The sequence below is a fragment of the Dipodomys ordii genome, unplaced genomic scaffold, assembly GCF_000151885.1.
Source record: "Dipodomys ordii isolate 6190 unplaced genomic scaffold, Dord_2.0 Scaffold128, whole genome shotgun sequence".
Taxonomy (NCBI): domain Eukaryota; kingdom Metazoa; phylum Chordata; class Mammalia; order Rodentia; family Heteromyidae; genus Dipodomys; species Dipodomys ordii.
Window position 1 is genome coordinate 2,598,149 of NW_012267344.1, and position 17,742 is coordinate 2,615,890.

Below are 17,742 nucleotides of genomic sequence, written 5' to 3' on the forward strand. Positions count from 1 at the left end.
CATACACATATGAATGTCACAGGCAAGAAAAGATAACAAAATATACCAAAGATAGCAGCAAAATATACAAAATATACAAAATTTTCCCACCTGGGCATCCTTTCTCTTGTGAAATGATGTATGCTCTACGAGAGATAAAGGAAATAAAGCATTCTCTCTTTTCTCTCTCCCTTGTGTTGTTATTGGGGTTTGAATTTATGGACTTGCACTTTTTCCTGGCTTTATTTATTTTTTTTGCTCAGGGAAGATGTTTACCACTTGAGCCACACCATCACCTTTGGCTTTTGCCCTCAGAGATAAGAACCTCCTCAATTTGTCTGCCTGTGCTGACTTCAGACCATGGTCCTTGGATCTCAGCCTCCTGAGTCACTAGGCAGACAGCCACTGGGGCTGGGCCTAGAGCAGTTCTGCCTGGTTTCTGGGTTTCTGATGGAAGAGACTCCATGTCCATCATGCAGCCCCTCAGTGAGCATGAGCTCCCATGTCAGGGTTCTCTGCTTGAAATCCATTGCCCACATTTTCTTTGAGCTCACAAAAGCATTGACGGATTTCCCTGTGACTTTAATAAGCAGAGAACCAAAAACAAATGTGTCCCTTACCCCCAGCATCTTCAGAGGCCTTGTTAGAAGAATTTTCCAATAGTTTAACTTGAGTGTGTATGTGTGTGAGTGTGTGTTCTGGAACTTGAACTCAGGGCCTGGGCGCTGTCCCTGAGCGCTTTTGCTCAAGGCTAATGCTCTACCACTTTGAGCCACAGCACCAATTTTACTTTTTGAGTGGTTTGTTGGAGATGGGTCTCACAGACTTTTCTGCCTGGCTGGCTTTGAACTGTGATCCTTAGAGCTCAGCCTCCTGAGTAGCTAGGGTGACTGGCGTGAGCCACCAGCGCCTGGCCATATTTGTCTATCATCATAACCAACTATCACAGTCCACTTCTTTCGTTGTTATTAGTAATACTAGGGTTTGAACTCTTGATTTTTAGCTTTTTTTACTGGTGCTTTTATCACTTCAGCCATGGTCTTACTGCTGGCTTTTGCTGTTTAATTAGAGGATACCCATACTTTCCTTCCCTGGCTCAAAACTTTCAGCTCTCAGCCTTCTGAGTGGCTGGGATGACAGGTGTGCGTTACTGGCCGGGTTTACCTGTCTTGATGGGGAAATCCGAGCCTTCAGGACGAGTGGTCCTGGAGTTAAGGAGAAGCGGGTTTCTCTGGGAATGATGGTAGTAAGAGGAGTGCATACCTGGAGAGCAGCAGCTTGCCTCGGAGCTGCAGGTCGGCCGCGCAGTCCTCCGACAGGCAATTCCTCTCGAAGACTGTCTGTGAAAGACACAGCAAGCCAATTGGAACAAGACTTAAGAACCCAAGGGCAAACTGCAGCTGATCTCCTCCTTGTAAATCAGCAGGGACGCATTCTCCTGGCCCTTTACACACCCCAAGGCATCAGGTGCCTTGCATGGTGAGAGGAACCTTCCAGAGGCTTTCAGAAACCTCTAGGCTGACAAGGGGACTCTAAGAAACACTGGTCAGAGATGCTTTTGCCAGGTTCTATGAATTCACTAGACAGCGCTCCCTCCCCAACTGCGTATCTGGGTCCTGGGCCCCTCTTCTCTACCACAGACTCCTGGCAATCACCCAGCTTGCAGGAGCAAAGAGGAGGTTGAGGGCCTGGGCACTGTCCCTGAGCTCTTCAGCTCAAGGATAGCTCTCTACCACTGGAGCCACAGCACCACTTCAGGTTCATTGAAGATATGAGTCTCCTGGACTTTCCTGCCTGGTCTGGCTTTGAACTGAAATCCTCAGACCTCAGCCTCTTGGGTATCTGGGATAATAGGCAAGAGCCACTGCCCAGGCTGGGGTGGTATTTTTCCTAAGACTTGAGGACAGTCTGGATGGCTTGAATCCCACCCTAGCTGGCCACAATTCAGACCACCCACTGCAGCAGGTCTTGCCCCTGCCACCCTGGGCCGGGCAGTGAGCTCAGGGTTCTGACCTGGTTCTTCTGGGCGACCTTCTGCCCTTTCTTCCAGCGCAGTACGGGAGTCAGTGCCGGCAGCTCCCTCTCCTCCTCCTCCCCAGCCTTGTGGGCTCCCAGGCTGTAGGCGGCCTCGAACACGATGGGGCTGATGACATCTCGCACCCTAGGCTGCAGCAACAAACAACACCGGGCCGGTGAGGGGGGGATGGAGATGAAAGAGGGGGAAGGGGTCCGAGGAGGGGGCTGGAGCCCTGAGGCAGCACGCTGTGGTCCTTGAACTCCTGTTCACAATGAGGCGTCTTCCTCCCACAATGCTCTGGTGTATTCCCACCCAAATGCTCCTCCTTCCCACAATGCTCTTGGCTCCTGCTCAAAAGCAATTGGGGCACGCTTCACACATGATGGAGGACAACCAATGAACTGACTCCTGCATCCTAGTTCTGGGGTTTCTGCTCAAGTGCTCCTCCTTCCCACAATGCCTTGGGCTCCGGCTCAAAATGCTTCATCAGCAATTGGGGGCGCCTCACACGTGGAGGTCAACCAATGACTTACTTCTGCTTTCTAGCTCTGTGTTTCCGATCAAGTGACCCTTCTTCCCAGAATGCCCTGGATTCCCGCTCAAGTGCTCCTTCTTCCCACAATGCCCAGGGTTTCCACTCATACGCCCCACTGTGCCCTGGGTGGCGCTTGGTACTCCCGTGCCGTTAGGGCCTTAGGGCCGTGTGCACAGCTGGGCATGGCTGACCACTTTCCTCCTTGAGTGCCGGCCGTGCGCACAGCCAAGTCGCACTTGGACTTGTGTTTTGTTTCTGTGCATTATGTACAAAGCCATTCCAGAGCCTGCGACGTGGGAGGTTGAGGCGAGAGGCCCACAGTTCGAGGCCGGCCCAAGCAGGACTGGCTCTGGGAGCGATCCAGCAAGAGGCCAGGACAAAGTGTGGCCCAGTGGGTGAGCACCGCCCTGAGTAAGAGCTGAGGGGAGAGAAGGGAGCCCCAAGTTCATGCCTCAGTTCCAGCGCGCATGTGCACATCACAGCCTACCAAAAAGACTGAGTCCAGTGGTGGCTTGGCACCTCCTTAAGATATCATCTGCTCAGGGTGCGTGAGCCCAAGGGGACGGCGCTGCCCCCCACGGGGGAAGGAAGGACAGACAGACAACCAGGGAAGACGGCCTAGACGAGTGCTGCTTCTGCCCTTTTCCTTGTTTTTATTTTTTGTCCAGGTGGGGCTTGAACTCGGGGCCTGGGCGCTGCCCCAGAGTCTCTTCTGCTCAAGGCTGGCGTTCTACCACTTGAGCCAGATAGATATGAGGCCCCTTCCGGTCTTCTGGTGGTTCCTTAGAGATCAAATCTCCTGGACTTTCTGGCCCAGGGCTGGTCTTGAACCACGATCCTGCGGATTTCTGCCTCCCGAGCAGCTGGGATGCAGGCGTGAGTGGCAGCGCCTGGCTCAGGCTATTTCTTTATCAGCAGCCACACAACCCTCAAGTTGTGGGGAGGAGGAGGGGGAAGGGGGAGGAGGAGAAGGAGGGAGGAGAAAGTGGGGGGAGAAGGGAGGGGGAGGGGGGACCTTGTGCCCTTGGATCCCGGTGATGAGTGGTCCCCACAGCAGGCTCTAGGCCGTGGCGAGTGGTTTCCTAGTACTCGGCAGGGTAGCCTAGGGCCAGCTGGGGCCAAAGCTTGCCCCTGGCTGGCCGAGGAACGGGGTGGAGTCCCAAGGAGGCCAGCCTGTCCCCCAGAGGGCGCAGAGATCAGAGCCCGCGAGTCCTTGGCTGGCCCCACGAGGAAGACGCCCATCACTTAGGGTTGGTCTGTGGCAGCTGGAAGCCCGCCGCCCCTATTCCCCGGCCAGGGATTGAGCACAGGAGTTCCTCAGGGGGCGGGCGCAGGTGGAGTAGATGAAGTTTTACTGCTCTAACCAATGGACGGCCCTGGAATGACATAGCCTTGTGTGTGTGTGTGTATATGTGTGCGTGTATATATGCGTGCGTGTATATATGTGTGTGTATATGTGTGCGTGTATATATGCGTGCGTGTATATATGCGTGTGTATATTGTGTGTGTATATATATATGTGTGTGTACGTGTGTGTATATGTGTGCGTGTGTATGTATATGTGTGCGTGTATATATGTGTGCGTGTATAGATATGTGTGTGTATATGTGTGTGTGTATGTGTGTGTGTGTGTGTATATGTGTGTGTGTATATGTGTGTGCATGCGCGCGTGTGTTGGCCAGGCAGCAGTGGCTCACCCTGTCATCCCAGCTACTCAGGAGGCGGAGATCTGAGGATTGCGGTTCAAAGCCAGCCCAGGGCAGGAAACTCTTCAAGACTCCTTTTCTTTCTTTTTTTTTTTGGCATGGGTCTTGAACTCTGGGCCTGGGCGCTGTCCCTGAGCTCTTCAGCTCAAGGTGAGCGCTCTATCACTTGAGCCACAGCACCACTTCTGGTTTTCTGGTGGCTTATTGGGAGTCTCTCGGTCCTGCCCAGGCTGGCTTTGAACTGCGATCTCAGCTCTCAGCCTCCTGAGTAGCTAGGATGATGGGCATGAGCCACCAGCGCCCGGCTTTGTGAGGCTCTCATCTCCAATAAACCCCCAGAAAACAGAAAGTGGCTCTGTGGCTCAAGGGGTAGAGCGCCAGCCTGGAACAAAAGAAGCTCAGGGACAGTGCCCAGCCCTGGGCTGGCACCAAAAGCAACAAGCCAAACCGGGTATCTTTGCAGATGTAAATGCGGTCCCATGAGCTACAGACAACCTACAAGGAGATCATGAGATGATCAGAGTCCGTATTCTAGAAAGTTCTCTCTGCCTGTAGCAGGGAAATGGGGGAATGGAGTAAGACTCGAGGAGAAAGGCCATCAGGACCCGAGTAAACACACAGACAAGGGATGGAGACACCAGCAGGTCCATCTTCCCAGCTTTACTGGAGAAACTCAAGAGTGCCTCAGTTTGACCTCTCAGCCTATGGCTGTCAACGAGTTGACCCTGGGACTGTGGCTGACACCTGCTGCCCAACCATACAACATAGAAACCCACACACAGCTGTGTTCTCTGAGGGAAGGAGGGAGGGAGAGAAGGAAGAGGAAGGAAGGAGGGAAGGGAAGGAAGAAAGGAAAGGAAGCAAGCCTTCTTCCTTAGCTTAGTGCCACAGGGACACACCAAACAGAAACAGAAAGCCATTGCTTCCTCCCTCCTGTTATTTGTGTGTGCCAGTCAGTGCTGGGACTTGAACTCAGGGCCTTGCCCTCTGACTTGGCTTTAAGCTCCCACGAGCCATGCCCCCATTTGGCTTTGCGCTGACTCGCTGCAGTATTTCATGGACTGTCCTGACCAAGGCTGGCTTTGAACCATGATCCTCCAGTTCTTGGGCCGAGGAGCAAGGAGCTGCAAATGCGAAGCCAGTAACCCTTGGCTGCAGAGACAGCTTTACATGCAGCGTCCTGGAAACTCGGCACTACATAGTCTTCCAAGGCGGGATTTATGCCAGGAAAAGAGGCCACAAAGCAAAGCAAGCAAGCAAGCTTTATCTTTGCATGAACTCAGCTATAAACACTGGCTAGACAGAGTTCTAAACACAGTTGAGTCAACGAACTTCAGAAACTGTCCACCCCAAAGCAGGACGTAAGTGGCCTAGTACGTGAGGGGATCTTGCTTCTGTAAGCTTCTCGGCTAGATTAAAGACTTGAATGGTCAGTGTACTTGGCTCTGTGCACAATACAGTGCATTAGTGATCCACTGCCATCAGCCTGGCAGGCCTCGGGCTTGGCAAGTCCCAAAAAGCTTCACCCACTCTAGAGAGCATTTATTGCACATAATTTCCTCTATTTCCCTGTGAGATTCACAAGCTCTGATTTTTTTTTTTTTCTTTCTCAAGGCTGGCGCTCTACCACTTGAGCCACAGCGCCACATCTGGCTTTCTGGTGGTTCACTGGAGATAAGAGTCTCACAGACTTTCCTGCCTAGGCTGGCTTTGAACTGCCATCCTCAGATCTCAGCCTCCTGAGTAGCTGGGATGATGGGCATGAGCCACCAGTGCCCAGCTGCTTTGGCTTCTTAAAGGAAAGACAATATCCATCGAATCTGGCTCCGGACTTAGAAAAGAGTCACCCATGGCCTACACTTGTAATCCTGGCTACTCAGGAGGCTGAGATCTGGAGGATCACAGTTCAAAACCAGCCTGGGCAGGAAAGTCCATGAGATTCTTATTGCCAATGAACCACTCAGAAAACCAGAAGTGGTGCCATATACGGCTCAAAGTGGTAGAGCGCTAGCCTTGAGCAAAAGAACTCAGGGACAGCGCCCAGGCCCAGAGTTCAAGGCTCATGGCCAACAACAACAAGTCTTCAAGACTCTTATCTCCAATTAACCAGCAAAAAGACAACAGAGGTGTGGTTCAAGCAGTAGTCTGCCAGCCTGATGCTGATAAACAAAGCCAGGGAAGAGCAGGAAGTCCCTGAATCCAATTCCCTGTACCAGCACACACACCACACACACATACACACCACATGCACACACAAATAATGAAATTAAGGACTTTTTCTTACTAGCACAATATAATGAGAAAGGTCATCGTGGGGTTTCCAGAACAATGAATAACTCGCTTTAGACATGAGAGAAACCTTATGCTTTTCAGAGGCTAAATGAGCTCCCGGGTCTCTGTGGTTAAAATAAATCGTCCATTCCACTTTATGGTTCAAGGCCCAGGCTTCAAAGTCGCCCGAGACCCCCAGGGGTGTTAAAGAATTTGGTCCTTCGGTCAATGGCTTCCGACCTGAGCGTAGCCACAAGACAGCAGCTGCTACCCCGTGTGAGTCTGTCCGGGTGAGGGGGCAAAAAGAACTTTCTAGACTCCACACAGGGTTTGGCTGCTTTTATTACCATATATATATTAAAAAATCCTGCTGCTTCATGGGCCCAGAGAAGGACATCTAGAAGCTTCCTTTAAGCTCACTGTTGGTGTGAAAAATCTTGAAACCATGACTGAAATGAAGAAGAGAATCAAAATAGCAACTTTTTTTTTTCTTTTTTTCATTTTGTTGGATTGGCTGTTTAGTATTCAAACCACCATGGGTCTAACTGTTCGGCTTGATACTCAATAAATGATTTACGGCTCAGCAAGTGATCATGTCATAAAGAAAAAAATCCCAGTAGTTTCCCGTTGGGCGCTGGTGGCTCACACCTGTCACCCCAGCTACTCAGGAGGCTGAGACCTAGAGGATCGTGGTCCGAGGCCAGCTTGAGCAGGAAAAGTCTGTTAGACGCTTACCTCCAATAAACCACCTAGAAAATCAGAAGCAGCGCCATATAGGACTCAAAGTGGTAGAGCTCCAGCCTTGAGTGAAAGACACCCAGGCCCCAAGTTCAAGCCCCAGGACCTGCGTGCACGCGCACGCACACACACGCACACACACACACACACGCACACACGCATACACAGGCTCAGCCATTCTAATGTATGACCTCGATAGGTAACTACATATGAAGGATCCCATGTGTGATTCCAGCCCACCAGCACCCATTCTTCCTTGAGAGAATGGCCATCGGAAAAGGCACAAAAGCATCTCTTCAGCCCCAGGCTGGAACAGCTCACTGCCCGCTCAGGACAGTAAGAACCCAGACCCCAGCCTCACTCAGGACACAGTGAGGACCCAGACTTCAGCCTCAGTCAGTCAGAACACAGTGAAGACCCAGACCCCAGCATCAGGGGACACAGTGAGGACTCAGACCCCAGCCTCACTGGGGTCCGTAGCGTCTCAATAGGAGTCACACCACAGCTTGGAGAAGCCCATGGCCCATGCTGCTACGAGGCTGTATGAAATACTCCTTCCAAAAGCCACAGGAGACAAATCTTGGGCCAGGTCTTGTGAGTGTGAATGCTACAGACAGTAAAGGCCGCTCCCTGGCATGGGGCTCCTTCCTGCTTGCTCCCCTCCTCGCCTCTCTATCCCCTGGTCCTGTGCGCAGGGCATCTTCAAACATCAGTAAGGGCCGGGCACTCTCCTCTCCCCACTGCGACACACAACTGAATTCGAAGTTCCACTGCCAATCTGCGCATCCCACTTGCTTATTATATAATTCACTCTACGCCAAGGCTTAACTCAGCCTCCAGACCCAACCTGGCTTTTTAAAATTTTGCTCAAGGCATGGTGCTCCACCACTTGAACCACGCCTCTAGCTTCCTTTCACTGCCTTGAGAACCCAGGGCAGGTGACATTTCCCAGCCTGCAGACCCATCGTGCAGGGAAACACCCCTTCCTTTGTTTCCAGGCAAAGCGGCCCCATGTCAACCTGGACCAGGCTTCCAAGTAGAAAGCAAGGGACTTTGGCCTTTGTGTGTGTGTGTGTGTGTGTGTGCTGGTTACTGGGGCTTGAACTCGGGGCCTAGTGCTCTCTTGATTCTTTCGTTCAAGGCTGACAACTCTCCCTGCTGCAGCTCTGCTTCTGGCTTTTGTTTTGCTGGTTCGCTGGAGATGATGGCGAGTCTCCTGGACTTTCCTGCCTAGGCTGGCTTTGGACGGCTGGGCCCAGCACTGCTGGGGGAAGGAGGTGGGGGAGACACCACAGACCAGAGCTGGGGGAAGACAGGTGCCAAGGCTCAAGCCACCATGCTTGGGCTTCTGATTCCGGTGCAGAGCCGGGCAGAGAGGAAGGACTAGAGTGGAGCCCTGTGGTCGGCAGCCGTCCTAAAACCCTTCTAGGGATCTACCCCACCCTCTCTGGGCCCCAAATCTCCCTCCACTGGCCAACTCCAGCCCTGCACAGGAGCTCTCGGTGCGTCTGAGAGTCTGCTCAGCCCCTCCCCAGGACCGTCTATGGGGGGGGGTCCCCTAATGCCAGTGATCCCGATAATTCCTTCCCAGCAACAGGTCCCACCGAAGGCATGTCACCAGCTGGCTGTGGATGTGTCCCAAGGTCTGAACTGAGTATGAAAACAAGACAGGGGAAAGCTCTGGCGAGTGCATTCCAGGGGCATTAGACACATCGCCTCCGAAATAAACAAAAGTTTGTGTCTCAACACAGACCTGATGCAAAGGAGGTGGGAACCAAGGGGGGGGAGAGGGAGGGGAGGGAAGGAGGGAGATGAGGAGTGGGGGTGGGGTGGGCGGGGGGGGGGAAGAGGGGGACCAGAGAGAAATGGGTCCTTTCTCAGGCTACAGATCGTGAGGTGCAGCAGGGCCCCAGTTCCTGTCAGCACAGACAGGCAGCGGACCCCAGGTGGGCCCTGGCCAGTGAAGGCCACCTCTCTGGGCAGGATGCCCTCAAAAGAGACCCGTTAGGAGAGCAGCCATGTTCCACAGTCCCCTCCCTCCCTCCCTTCCTTCCTTTCCTTTCTTCCCTTCCTTTCCTGCTTTCCTTCCCTCTTGCCTTCTCTCCTTCCCTTTCTTCCTTCCCTTTTTCTTCCTTTGTCTGCCTGTTTGTCTTTCTGTCTGTCTCTCTGCCTGTCTGCCAGTCTGTCTCTGTCTGTCTCTCTGCCTGTCTGCCAGTCTGTCTCTGTCTGTCTCTCTGCCTGTCTGTCTGTCTCTCTGCCTGTCTTTCTCTGTCTGTCTCTCTGCCTGTCTGTCTCTGCCTGTCTCTCTGCCTGTCTTTCTGTCTGACTCTGCCTGTCTTTCTCTCTGTCTCTGTCAGTCAGTCTGTCTCTGTTGGCCTGTCTGGCTGCCTGTCAGTCTGTCTGTCAGCCTCTCTCTGTGTCTGTCTGTCAGCCTGCCTGCCTGCCTCTCTGTCTTGTGCTCTTACTGGCGGCTTGAGCTCAGGGCTTCATGCTCTCGCTTGGCTCTCTCTTTCTGCCCCTGGCTGGTGCTCCTCCACTCACTGGCCCGCAGCTCCCTGTCCAGAGTCTCGGGGGCTTTCCTGCCCTGGCACCTGTGACCTGAGACCCTCAGGTCTTGGCCTCTGAGGAGGTCAGGGTGACGGTGGCAGCCGCCCGGGCGCCCAGCAAGGGTGGTGTCTCTGGGAAGATGTCAGGACTGAAGGCCACCACAGCTCCATGGACAGCGACGAAGGACAGCCATAGTTACATACTTGGGCTTGAGCACAGTGTGCAGGAATACCGAGCATCTTCAAGGCTGAGGCCTTGAAATCCTCTCAAGGAGGGGAGGCAGGGAGGGAGGTTGCCAGGACTTTTGAGAACTGGTCAGAGAACAGGAAGCAGCCCTCCTCGGGACGGCTGCTGCACACCCTGCCCAGCTGGGCCCCACCCTGACCTCCACCCAGCCAGGAACAGCTTCCTCCCTTCCTGCTCACTATCATCACTCACCAGGGCAAAGCCAGCCGGGAAGACCCGGCCTGGGGTAGCTTGAGGACAGGCTTGGGCTCGAGGGGAGGAGACAGGAAAGCAAGCCAGCGCTGTGGCTCACACCCGCTGTCCCAGCCACTCGGGAGGCTGAAGCCTGAGGACCCTGGTTTGGAACTTAGAACCTTGTGCGTGCTAGACAGGCACTCAATGTGATCTGGGACTGTGATCCTCCTGTTTGTGCTTCTCAATGTAGCTTGGGTGATAGGTGTACACTACTGTGCCCCTCCATTGGTTGAGATGGAGTCTTTTTAGTCCTTTAGTCTAACCCCCTGTCTATCATCTGTCTGTCTGTCTATCCATCCATCTGTCCATCCCTTGGTCTGTCGATCTGTCATCTATTTGCCTGGGCTGGCCTCATTGGGATTCTGACACCCAAGTAAGCTGAGACTCTGTTCAAGCCCCCACACTCAGCTCTGGAAATGGCGCTGTCAGAGATGGACTTCACAATCTGAAGGAGTGAAAGACCAGACATGCTGTTTCTGAGGAGAAAAGATGGTACCTGACTTCAGAAAGCTGTCAACTGAGGGGCTGGGAAGGTGGCTCAGTTGGTAGAGCGCTTGCCTTGCATGCATGAGGCCCTGGGTTCGATTCCTCAGCACCCATAAGCAAAAAGAAAAAAGCCAGAAGTGGTGCTGTGACTCAAGTGGTAGAGCGCTAGCCTTGAGCTGAAGAGCTGAGGGACAGCGCCCAGGCCCAGAGTTCAGGCTCCATGACCGGACCGAAAAAAAAGCCATCGACTGAGTCACCTCTCCTACACTGTCAGAGAAGATACTTTCCAAGGCCCTCTAGAAGCACCTCTCCCCAGGTGGGGCACAGAGAGTCGGAGTGTGGAGCGGGTCTTACCAGGAAGCCATGCTGGGTGTCCGGGCGTGCGGCCAGGCAGGGTCTGATGCTCATGGAGTGACAGTTTCCATGTTCATCGTGTCTGCTACTAATTAGGAATTGAATGGCAATGGCAGCAGACTGGGGCCACGCCCCACCTGGCTCTGCCGAGATCATGCTGGCAGAGGTTGAGTCAGGGGCTGGGGTGAATGGGGTCGCACAAGGCCTAACACGTAAAACTGCAGGGGACACGGCATGATGTGGGCATGTTTATCACCACTACTACCCTCGTCGTCATCACCACCACCATCATCATCATCACCACAGTATCACCACCACCATCCTCACACCAAAATCACCACCATCATCATCATCACTACCACCGCCACCACCACCATCACACCAAAATCACCACCACCATTAGCATCATCATGTCAAACTCATCCCCATCCCCATAGCCATCATCAAATTTCTCCTTGGACAATCAGTGAAAATCTGTGAGACTCACTGGGTGAGCCATTGCTTCCCACACAGAATTATGATCTGTCTAAGACGTGTGCTAAAGAGGGTGCATTTCTAGGCCCATCCTGATTCTCTAGGCCTGGTGAGTCTGATTTTTTGTGTGTGTGTGGTTGTGGGACTTGAACCTAGGGACGGCGCACTGTCCCTGAGCTTCTTTTGCGCTCTGCCACTTGAGCCACAGTGCCACTTCTGGCTTTTTCTGTGTATGTGGGATGGAGGAATTGAACCCAGGGCTTCATGAACGCTAGGCAAGCACTCTACCACTGAGCCACATCCCCAGCCCTAGATCTGAGTTTTGTTTAACTATCCTCAACAGGGAAGTGTAAGAAATATTTCAATGGTTCTTAAACTCATTAACATAATTAAAATTTGAGGGTTCTTTTCCTGCTTGAAAATGAATGGCTTGTGGAATCACATCCAATTAAGTGTCACCCCAGGTGATAATTACTCCCTTATTCAGAGACCTATTCAGCCATAAACATTGCCCGTGTTCCGTTCTTGGAACAGGGCAAAAGGCAAAACAGGCATCTGGAGCTGGGCACTGGTGGCTCACAGCTGTCAGTCCAGGTACTCAGAAGGCTGAGATCTGGAGGATGCCAGTTCAAAGCCAACCTGGGAAAGTCAGTGAGACTCTGATCTCCAATGACCCACCAGAAAATTGGAAGTGGTGCTGTGGCTCAGGTGGTAGAGCACCAGCCTTGAGCAGCAGCAGCTCAGGGACAGCACCCAGGCCATGAGTTCAAGCTCTTGACCAAAAAACTAATCAAAAGTAATACCACCCCTATTTGGAAATGTTTGCTGCCCTTTCTTAAACAAGATAAATGACCTCAGGGGCCCGAGAAATAAAACCTTGGGTCTGCCTTGACTCAATAGGTCTGCTGACAAGCTAAAACACAGCTGTACCTCAGCCCCTATTTTTAGACTCTATAAATCCTGGCCCCTGCTTTTCTCGGAACTATCCTTCACAGGTTTTGCCAAAGACTTTTATCTCAGTTCTAACGCCATGACACTAATTCCGTGGATATGAGGTTTGTGGATGGTGGATTTGTTGGAGGACACTTGTCACCACTTGAGCAACAGCTCCTTCAGGCTCATGAAGGGCGTCTCTCCATCTCAAAGTTGACCCAGCTCGCCTCAAATTGTCTCAAGCGTCAAGAATTATGAATGGATGCTGGCTCCAAACAGAGAGAGAGAGAGAGAGAGAGAGAGAGAGAGAGAGAGAGTGTTCATGTGCGTATGTGTGCTGACTGGAGCTTGAACTCAGGACCTGTGCACTGCCTTCGCTGTTGTTTGTCTCAAGGCTAGTGCTCTACCACTTGAGCCACAGCTCCATTTCCTGCTTTTTGCTGGTTAATTGGCGATGAGGGTCTCACAGCCTTTTTCTGCCTGGGCTGCCTCTGAACCACGATCCTCAGATCTCAGCCTCCTGAGTACCTAGGCTGACAGGTGTAAGCCACTGGTGCCAAGCTTCCCTTAGCTTTTTTACTCTAGGCTGGCATTCTACCATTTGAGCCAATGCTCTACTTCCAACTTTTGGCTGATTAATTGGTCATAGGTCTCTCTCGAATCTAACTGCCGAGGCTGGCTTTGAACTAGAACCCTCACATCTCAGCCTCCTGAGTAGCTGGGATTACAAGTATGAGCACCAGCACCCGGCCTGGGTTTTTTCCTTCATACACTTCATACAGTCTTGACAAACCTTTTAAATTGTGACACATAGGATACCCAGAGACTGAGCCAAGTAAAACAAACTGCCTGAAGTTACACCTCCAGGAAAGGTGGCAATAGAATTTTACAGCCACAGCTGGGCACTAGTGGCTCACGCCTGTCATCCTAGCTATTCATATCTGAGAATCCTGGTTCAAAGCCAGCCCCGGGCAGAAAAGTCTGTGAGATTCTGATCTCCAATAAACCACCAGCAAACGGAAAGTGGCTCTGTGGCTCAAGTAGTAGAGCACCAGCATTGAGCAAAGAGCTCAGGGACAGCACCCAGGCCCTGAGTTCAAGCCCCACAACTGACAATAAATAAATGAATGAATGAATAGATAGATAAATAAAGCACCCATATCTTTCAGAGACCACAATCCAAGCTTTTTCTACTGGACTTCTTCACTCCTGCTCATCAGACACAAAAGCACAAATATCTCACCCAGCTCCAGATTCCGCTCATTAATGTGTTTTCAAAGATCAGGCCTGTAGCGTGGAGGGAAACAGCAGACAGACACACGGAGACACAGAGACAGACAGACAGACAGACAGACAGACAGACACACACACACACACACACACACGGGGGGGGGGGTTGGGAAGGGGGGACATCCGGAGACCAGGGGCAAAAGAGAAGACAGCGGAGGAGGAAGAAGAGGCAAATGATGAGGACGATGGGGGGACAGCTGCCATCACCAAGGGGAGAAGGGACAAAATGGGGCTGAGGAGGTGCCACCCCTGATGTTGGCCAGGGCATGCAGCCCATGAATGGAGCCAGCAGCCGGCTGGGCCACCATTAGAGCTGCACACCCCAAATTACATCACCTCCCTGGAGATGGGGCCGACACAGAGAGTCAGCCAGCCGGTCACACGGCAAATGCTCGTCAGAGGCACTTTCCAACCACCGCCTGGCACAGCCACGGAAGTCCTTCCACCCATCCGCCCATTTTTAAAGTGCTGAGAAACATCAATTTCCCTAACTAAATTCTCCAGGATTATTTGCCCTTTGACAGTTATGAAAGCAGCTGCTTCTTCTTCTTTTCCTTCTTCCTCTTCCTCCTCTTTTTCTTCCTCTTCCTCCTCTTTTTCTTCCTCTTCCTCTTCTTCCTTCTTTCCTCCTCCTCCACCTGTTTGTTTGGACTTGAACTCAGGGCTTGGTGCTATCCTTTAGCTTGGACTCTTAAGGCTGTGGTGCACTACCATTTGAGCCATACCCCCACCTCTGGATTCTGCTGGTGAACCATTTTAGGGTCTCACGACTTTGTCTGCCCTTGGGCTGGCTTTGAAGCAGTGATCGTCAGGTCACAGCCCCCAAGTGTCTTGGATTGTAGGCAGGAGGTACTGGTGCCTGACTTAACAGACATCTCTCATCTTCCTCCACTGTTGGTTTATAACACTCAGACAACACAAGGACACTGGATCCGCCCCATTGCGTCCTCTGTCTCATCCACAGATGCTGATTAGACTGGCCATTGGGTGAGGCTGGTCCTGGGGTCTTGCCTGGCTGGCCTTGAACCCCCATTCTCCTGATCCCAGCCTCCCGAGTACCTGGGGTTCCACACATGAAACACCGTGTGGGTGAAAACTACATCGTGCTTTTATTTTTTGGTGCCAGTCCTGGGGTTTGCATCCAGGGTCTGGGCATGCAAGGCTGGTGGTGCTTTACTGCTTGGGTCACGGTGCCACTTCCGGCTTTTTTGGTCATTAACTAGAGGTCAGAGGCTCCTCCTTTTCCTGCCCGTTGCAGCCTCCTGAGCAGCCGGGGTGACACGGGGCAGGCAGTGGGGTAACATGGAGCAGCGGGGTGACACTGAGCAGCAAGATGACATGAGGTGGACAGCTTTCTCCTCAGAATGGGGTGCACACAAGATGGACGATGTTCTCCTCCGGTATGGGGTACATATGAGGTGGACGAGGATGAGAGGGGGAGGTGGAGAGCGTGGCCATCAAACTCAATGGACATTCTACAGAATTAAAAAAACTGCTGGTGCCAGTGGCTCATGCCTGTCATCCCAGCTAATCAGGAGGAGGCCGAGAGCTGGAGGGTGGTGGTTCAAAGCCAGCCAGGGCAGGAATGTCCCTGAGACTCACCTCTCTAATGACCTCCAAACAAACTAGAAGTGGTGCTGTGGTTCAAGAAGAAGAGCACTTGCCCTGAGCAAAAGGACTAAAGGACAGTGCTCAGGCCCCGAGTTCAAGGCGCGGTAGGGAGAGGGGGAGTGGAAGGAGAGGGGGAAGGAGGGGTCCGGGTGTGAGGGAAAGCCCCAGCCCAGCATGGTACCTGCTAGCACATGCACCCACAAGTGGCCAGCTGCCTTGGGGGAGAGTATATTTATCCTGATGGTGTGTCATGAAATTTCTTTTAAAGACACCCACTTACCCAGTGGCTGCCACTGCTTGTCATACTCAGTAAGAACGAAATGACAGGGGTGGAGAAAAATAAAAGGATCACATTTCCTCTCATTAGAACCTGCACTCAATCAAACCTGCTGAAAGTCTAGCTAAAGTTAGCATAGGGTCTGAGCTTCCAGAAAACCTCTCACTGTGTCCAAGACCACTAAAAATACAACAAAACCGTTAGGTCTCACGGGACTGAGGGGAGCCTATAAATAAAGGGAACCCTGGAGACTACCATCAATTGGGTCCTACTGACAAGAACCTAGGTGTATGAAATCACAGTGGGTGTGAACCATCGCTCACTCATTCCTCCCACTACCAGAAAGCGAGCTTAACAGAAAAGCAGTTAGGCTTATAAAGACACGATGCCAATCTATTTAGGAAAACAAACACGCACCTAATCTACTTTGAATCTTGACTCTCAAGATTAAAAACAAATTTCAAGCCAGGCACTGATGGCTCATGCCTGTTACCCTAGCTACTCAAGAGGCTGGGATTGGGGCTGGGAAGGTGGCTCAGTGGTAGAGCGCTTGCCTTGCATGCATGAGGCCCTGGGTTCGATTCCCCAACACCACATAAGCAAAAAGAAAAAAAGCTGGAAGTGGCGCTGTGGCTCAAGTAGTAGAGCGCTAGCCTTGAGCTGAAGAGCTGAGGGACAGCACCCCAAGACCGGACCCAAAAAAAAAAAAAAAGAGGCTGTGATTGAGTATCATGGTTCGAAACCAGCCTCGGGAGAAAAGTCCAGAGTCTCTGATCTGCAAGGAACCAGCAAAAGGCCAGAAGCAGAGCTGAGGCTCAAGCAACAGAGGGCCAGGCTGGAGCCACAGAGCCAAGCAGGAGTGCCAAGGCCCAGAGCCGGCACAAAACAACCAGCACTGCAGATCAGGTCTCGAATGGAAGAAGGCACTGCAGAATGCTGGGCCAGGAGGAGGAGGAGGACAGAGGTCAGGGGCTAGGGTGATCACGCCAGGAGGAGGGGGAGGGAGAGGAAGGGGAGGAGGAGGGGGAGGAAGAAGTGGAGGAAGAAGAAGAAGAGGAAGAGGGGGAGGAGAGGAAGAGGAGGAGAGGGAAGGGGAGGAAGGGGAGGAGGAGGAGGACAATAAGGAGGAGGAGGAGGAAGAGGAAGGGGGAGGAGAGGGGAGGGAAAGGAGGAAGGGGAGGAGGAGGGGGAGGATAACCATTTGCAGCCAGGTACTGATGGCTCACACCTGTCATCCCAGCTACTCAGGAGGATCTGAGGATCGCCGTTCAAAGCCAGCTGAGGTAGGGAAGTCCATGAGACTCATCTCCAATGAACCACAGAAAACCAGAAGTGGTACTGTGGCTCAAGAGGTAGAGTATCAGACTTGAGCAAAAGAAGCTCAGGGACAGCGCCCCGGACTGGCACCAAAAAAAAAAAAAAGTTTGTAAAATTTTGAGGGTCAGTATTTGTGGAACAGCCCTTCTAGAAGAGGAAGTGTAAGAGAAAAATGTCCCCTCCCCAGTAAATATAAACCACCAACTGCAGACACTCAAAGCCCACGCGTGCACACTTGTCCTAAATAGCTAAACGCCCTTCCCGGCACAGCACTTACACTGGTGGTTGAACAGGAGAGCGCACTGTTTATAAACTTGTGGCCAGCAGCCTCCATCCCAGGGCAGCTGGTAGGGTCCTGACTTGAGTCCTGGCTACAGAAACAGCCTCGCCCAGGGGAAAGAATGACAGGGATGGGCACGGAAGCTCACGCCTGTCCTCCCAGCTACTCAGGAGGCTGAGATCTGAGGATCGAGATTCAAAGCCAGCCTGGGCAGGAATGTCTATGAGACTTATCTTCAGTGAACCACCAGAAAACAGAAGTGGAGCTGTGGCTCAAAGTGGTAGAGCACCAGCCTGGAGTGAAAAGAGCTCAGAGATGGTGTCCAGGCCCAGAGTTCAAGCCCCAAGACCAAAATAATAATAATAATAACAACAACAACAATAAAATGTTGGCAATAACGTATAATCCAACCAAGCAATAACCACATGGACAGTCTGCTATATTAGA

General features: G+C 52.3%; 1 protein-coding gene across 1 annotated transcript in view; it reads right to left on the minus strand.

The window, feature by feature from the left end:
* Positions 1–17,742, minus strand: part of Itga9 (integrin, alpha 9) — a 77,073-nt gene that overhangs the window by 31,207 nt on the left and 28,124 nt on the right. Inside the window, exons 12-13 of the mRNA XM_013030332.1 lie at positions 1,993–2,145; positions 1,243–1,319 (exon numbers count right to left, since the gene is read on the minus strand). Of these exons, the coding sequence (XP_012885786.1) occupies positions 1,243–1,319; positions 1,993–2,145 (230 nt within the window). The remainder of the gene's footprint in view (positions 1–1,242; positions 1,320–1,992; positions 2,146–17,742) is intronic.